The following is a 5,852-nucleotide window of genomic DNA, read 5'->3' as shown; positions in this document are numbered from 1 at the left end:
TAAGCTGGAGGCCACGCCCCCACCTCTACCTTTCCCTGCACCTGTCCAGACTGTGCATTAGGAGGACCTCCTGCATCCAGATCACTGCCTCTCCTCGGGTCTCTCCAGCCATCACCCTCATCATCTCCCTTCCTCCAAGCCCTAACATGTCCCTTGGGCTGAGTCTGGGAAGTTTGCTGGGAGATGTGGATTGTGGCGATCATGGGCTGTGATTAGCATTGCTGGTGGATGGGCCTGCGCTGGGACCATTGTGAAGGAGAAGCCCCGAGTCTCCGCTCCATTACCATATGTCAGCGGGGCCGGCATACATAGTGACCGCCCGCACGCCCGCCCGGACTGCCCCGCCGCCCGCTCACACATGGCTCCGCTGGCCGAGGTGGCCAACTACCTGACCGGACTGGACCCCCTGGGACAAGTGGGATCGCACTTCTTGCTGCCTCCTGCCGCCAGGGACGCCCCCCTGCTGTACAACGACCCCCTGGGACAACCTGAGCGCCTCTCCCGCAGCGCCCCATCCGACCTGGCCCATCTCCAGGGCATCCTGCGCCGCCGCCAGCTCTACTGCCGGACCGGCTTCCACCTCCAGATCCTGCCGGACGGCAGCGTGCAGGGCACCCGGCAGGACCACAGCCGCTTCGGTAGGTACCCAGGGAGTCACCCCAGTCCCTCCCAGGGCTACATCCGTGTCATAGGACTTTTGGGCTCAACACCTGTCGATGCATGCAGTGTATATACACCTTAGGATTGCACACCTGCCTGTATATACACCTTAGGATTGCACACCTGCCTGTATATACACCTTAGGATTGCACACCTACCTGTATATACACCTTAGGATTGCACACCTACCTGTATACTACACCTTAGGATTGCACACCTGCCTGTATATACACCTTAGGATTGCACACCTGCCTGTATATACACCTTAGGATTGCACACCTGCCTGTATACTACACCTCAGGATTGCACACCTACCTGTATACTACACCTTTAGGATTGCACACCTACCTGTATACTACACCTTTAGGATTGCACACCTGCCTGTATACTACACCTTTAGGATTGCACACCTGCCTGTATACTACACCTTTAGGATTGCACACCTGCCTGTATACTACACCTTTAGGGTTGCACACCTGCCTGTATACTACACCTTTAGGGTTGCACACCTGCCTGTATACTACACCTTTAGGGTTGCACACCTGCCTGTATACTACACCTTTAGGGTTGCACACCTGCCTGTATACTACACCTTTAGGGTTGCACACCTGCCTGTATACTACACCTTTAGGGTTGCACACCTGCCTGTATACTACACCTTTAGGGTTGCACACCTGCCTGTATACTACACCTTTAGGGTTGCACACCTGCCTGTATACTACACCTTTAGGGTTGCACACCTGCCTGTATACTACACCTTTAGGGTTGCACACCTGCCTGTATACTACACCTTTAGGGTTGCACACCTGCCTGTATACTACACCTTTAGGGTTGCACACCTGCCTGTATACTACACCTTTAGGGTTGCACACCTGCCTGTATACTACACCTTTAGGGTTGCACACCTGCCTGTATACTACACCTTTAGGGTTGCACACCTGCCTGTATACTACACCTTTAGGGTTGCACACCTGCCTGTATACTACACGTTTCACATCTTTAATGTATAATGTAACCTGCACACAGGTAGGGGTGCAAGACTGAAATGTAGGTGTGCAGGTTACATTATGCATTTCAGTCTTGCACCCCTACCTGTGTGCAGGTTACATTATACTTCAGGACCACACATCTACCTGTACACAGAGTATATACACCTTAGGATTGAATACCTACCTGCATACTACATTTCAGTGTTGCACCCCTGCCTGTATACTACACCTCAGTCTTGCACACTTATCTGTATACAGTGTATACTACATTTCAGTCTTGCATACTTACCTGTGTGCAGGTTACATTGTTCTTCAGGACTACACAGTATATATACACTTTAGGACTGGTCACCTACCTGTATACTACACTTAAGGACTGCACCTCTACCTGCATGCAATGGATGCCAACTTTCAGGGTTACAACCCAACCATATGCAATGTGTGTTACATTCCAGGAACGCACGCCAACTGTATTACCTGTATTACACAGGTGCTGTACCTGTATGCAGTGCACCTACCTGCATAGAATATATGCTACCCTGCAGGATTACATGTATGTGTTATGTGGTGGAGCATACAGCAGGCTGCTTGTAGTAATAGGTACAGGCTTCCTATGGTGCTTTCCATGGTGTTCCTACTATTGCACACAAAGCTCGTGGTCGTGCACAGGCTTCTCCTGGCTGCAGACATAATTATGTTACACTGGTAAATGCAGCATACACCAAATATTGATGTAAATGATAACTTATACGCCGTGCACAATCGGCGTATCAACACCCAATACAAATATTCTAATCTACTTGATACATTTACCTAAAGATCTAAGGATTTAGATTAATTTGATTGATCTGGTATGAAGGACGCAATGGTGATTAGCGGTGCCATAGTGCAGGAAATCTTTTAGGTCTGTGCCCATTGAGGGCAATGTTTTTCGGCGGCTGGTTTAACTCTGTCTCTGCGCAGAGGACAGGCAAGGATGGATATGCTTATCTGACAGGAAGAGTGAATAATGATTGGGGTATTTATTCAATGTTCTTTTTATCTGAACAAACCAACTATTGTTGATGGGCACTTTTGCCCCCCCCTTTTTATTGATTTAGCTGCTGTATAACTGATTAAAATGTTTTCTGTCACTTTCCCATAGCCGAGACAATAAATATCAATTCTTCCTAACTCTTTTGATGCCTGACATCAAATAGCAGCTGTTGACAGCGGAAGGGTTAATTAATCTTCCAGCCTCTGAAAAAAAACGCTGAAGGTGAAGTTCATTTATAAAGCAGTGGTGGTGCCAGGTTGTCACTTTGGGCAGGTTCAGCTATGAGAAGCAAGAAAAGTGTTGTACGGTCTGTGAACAGGGACATCTACTGCTAATACCCAGGAGCAGTAGATAGAGATCAAACATGTGTTCTTTTCTATCGCTCTCCTTTATGCTGCCCCTATTCTCATCTGAACCTCCTCTGATGTGGTCTCTCGCCTGGTTGACTCACCTGCTTTATTGTTATTTTCTTAAGACCTGCTTTGAAAAAAAGATAGCATAAAAAGACTAAATACCACCATCCTCTCTAGAAACTGGGTCATTTTCTAAGAAGTTTTTTGAAGGGGGGAGAAAAAAAAAAGTCAGTCATTGATGATACATGATGTGTACGTATCAGATGCTCTCTGGAGTGATCAAACCAACCATTAGGTTTCCATAATATCCATATTCTTTGTACTTCTGGATAAATCATTTTTTTTGCCTTTTTAATAAAAAAAAAAAAATGTATCTACTGGTACACCAGAATTATGTCTTTAAAAATTCACGAAATAGGGTTTTTGGGGTCACTAACACAAAATGTTGCGACTTTTTGCATTTTATAAATGCCTCACTCCAAGTGTTGAAAAATGGGTGGGAAAGTAGGCATGGTACCTTTCTAAAAAGTCTCGAAGTCTCTCGAATAGGAGGGTAGTGCAAAAAACTGGGGTGGCTTTCCTATACAAAAGTGTTTGGCTCAAAGATGAGCCAAATTTATCAAGCAACGCTCACCATTTGGTAAATTTTGGCGCAAAGCACCTCAACGCAGACTGAAGCAGAACTGACTTTAGATATCCCCCTCATGATAAATATATTTGATGTTATATCATTGATAGAAGTGTCATAGTTTCATTTCATATACCATATTCTATAAGTTTTGAGTTACATTTCCAAACATGCTGCCCAAACCAACACCAAAACATAGATGGGCACCATTATGGATATATGCCCCCCCCCCCCCCCCCCAACGGTTCTTTCAAATCACTGATTTATTCCTTTATTTTTTAACAGGCATTCTTGAATTCATCAGCGTTGCCATTGGTCTAGTCAGCATAAGAGGCGTGGACACTGGTCTGTACCTTGGAATGAATGATAAAGGAGAACTTTTTGGATCGGTAAGTTTGATTTGTTTTTATATATGGTTTTTAGGATACCCATAAGAGAAAAGTCAGCCAAACCCACCAGTTTTGGTGGGACTGGCTGGCTATTTTGTACATAAGGGGGCCTCCCAACTATCCTCTTATAAATGATGCCAAAGGAAAGAAGGATCAAGAATGTTGAATTTCATTGCTCGCTCTTTATGTTCTCATTGGAGGATAATCTGGAGGATAATCCGCCTCCAGGGATGTCTGACAGTGGCTTAGGCTGGACCTACACTTTAGATAGCCAAAAGATGAGGATAGAAGAGGATAGTAAGTTTCTGCCAGACACCTGGTGGCAGTGGCTTATCTATCTTGGGGACAAATGGATCATTCTTTCCCCTGACATTTTCCAGTGGGGGAAAAGTTGGGTTGTCTGGTCCCACTGAAATCAAAAGTCTATGACTGACATTATTCAAATGTGCATGATCAGCTTTACTCCCTTTGCCCTATTGGCAGCACATGCAAGCCGAATATGCATGTCTCTTGTGGGTGGAGGAATAGTGGTCGGCTGAATTGAAGGTGTAGGGCCAGCTTTCCTATCAATGGATCAATGCATCCAAAAAATGGGTGCACCTTATAATAGCCTGCAATACACATATACACAAAAGATTGTAGAGCTTCAAAGGTCTTTTTGTTGTTTTGACTAATATGTTTATTGCAGTGTGGTATCCTCTCAGTGTGATGTTTTTAAAGTGATACTCATAAAGTTTTAAAAACAGTCTGAAGGGGTCACTGTTTACATAGTTTTGGTGACCATTTGTGTTCTATAGGTTTAAAATTCTAATGTGACATACACAAGATAAAATTGGCTATGGCGCTCAAACTCTAGCGTCATACAAGCAAAACTTATTGTGTGGCTGATTGACTGATACATCCATCTCACACATTAGTAACACGACTACTGGATTTACATATTTTCTTTTTTTCTGTCTTTTCTACAGGAAAGATTGACTTCCGAGTGCATTTTCAGAGAACAGTTTGAGGAAAACTGGTATAACACTTACTCATCCAACCTATACAAACATGGGGACTCTGGTAGGCGATACTTTGTAGCACTTAATAAAGATGGTACGCCAAGAGATGGAGCCAGGGCTAAGAGACATCAAAAATTTACACATTTTCTGCCCAGACCTGTAGATCCAGAAAAAGTGCCTGAACTATATAAAGAAGTAATGGGATATAGTTGAGGATCCAGGCAGAGCCCGGTCACTTGCTATACCAGAACAGCTTTTTCTTGAGGAAAAGTGAAGACAATGTTCTGTGAAAGGACTACAGTCCCTCTTGCCACTGGTGACAATGAACAAAGAATGCTGGCGATCATAATAACGACCACCTACACTGTGGAAGAGGTTAATGTAGCTGGTGGATGAAGCAGAGAGCCAAGATTCAAATGCTGCTTACCTATGGAATTACATGGCTATATAGGAAGAGACTTCGACCATCTGATTGACCACTGATGGCACCTCCTAATTCGGAAGAACTTTTATAAGTATAGGATGTGCCAATGTGTCTACCTTCATCAGATTGTAAACGTGGAACTGTCGTTCATTACTTCCCTAGAGACATCTCTATCTTGTTGAAGATGCAATTTTCAACCTGTGGACTTAATATGCATATAGCTAAAAATATATATTTATTTTTTATACTAATTTATTTAAAAAATTCTATTTTTTACCAGTGTGTTCATAGACCAGTCTTATAGTTCTTTGATCATGGGCTACAGTCATATTTTATGAGTTTCCTAAGACATTCCAAATTTGACAACCTTTT

General features: G+C 44.0%; 1 protein-coding gene across 1 annotated transcript; it reads left to right on the top strand.

The window, feature by feature from the left end:
• The first annotated feature begins 358 nt into the window (after nucleotides 1-358).
• Nucleotides 359-5,269, top strand: FGF20 (fibroblast growth factor 20). Its single transcript, XM_044295954.1, has 3 exons — nucleotides 359-638; nucleotides 3,952-4,055; nucleotides 5,024-5,269. The coding sequence occupies exons 1-3, from the start codon at nucleotides 359-361 to the stop codon at nucleotides 5,267-5,269; spliced, it is 630 nt and encodes a 209-aa protein (XP_044151889.1).
• Nucleotides 5,270-5,852: the final 583 nt, after the last annotated feature.

This window comes from Bufo gargarizans, chromosome 1, assembly GCF_014858855.1.
Source record: "Bufo gargarizans isolate SCDJY-AF-19 chromosome 1, ASM1485885v1, whole genome shotgun sequence".
Lineage (NCBI taxonomy): Eukaryota > Metazoa > Chordata > Amphibia > Anura > Bufonidae > Bufo > Bufo gargarizans.
Note: the sequence above shows the minus strand (reverse complement) of the source record. Positions and strands in the feature narration are given on the sequence as shown.

Bases quoted from the DNA above. Each gene is read 5' to 3' on its own strand.
- FGF20 (XM_044295954.1), top strand. From the start codon at position 359: ATGGCTCCGCTGGCCGAGGTGGCCAACTACCTGACCGGACTGGACCCC. The intron at 639-3,951 runs GTAGGTACCCAG...ATTTTTTAACAG, and splicing joins GCAGGACCACAGCCGCTTCG to GCATTCTTGAATTCATCAGC. The intron at 4,056-5,023 runs GTAAGTTTGATT...TCTTTTCTACAG, and splicing joins AAGGAGAACTTTTTGGATCG to GAAAGATTGACTTCCGAGTG.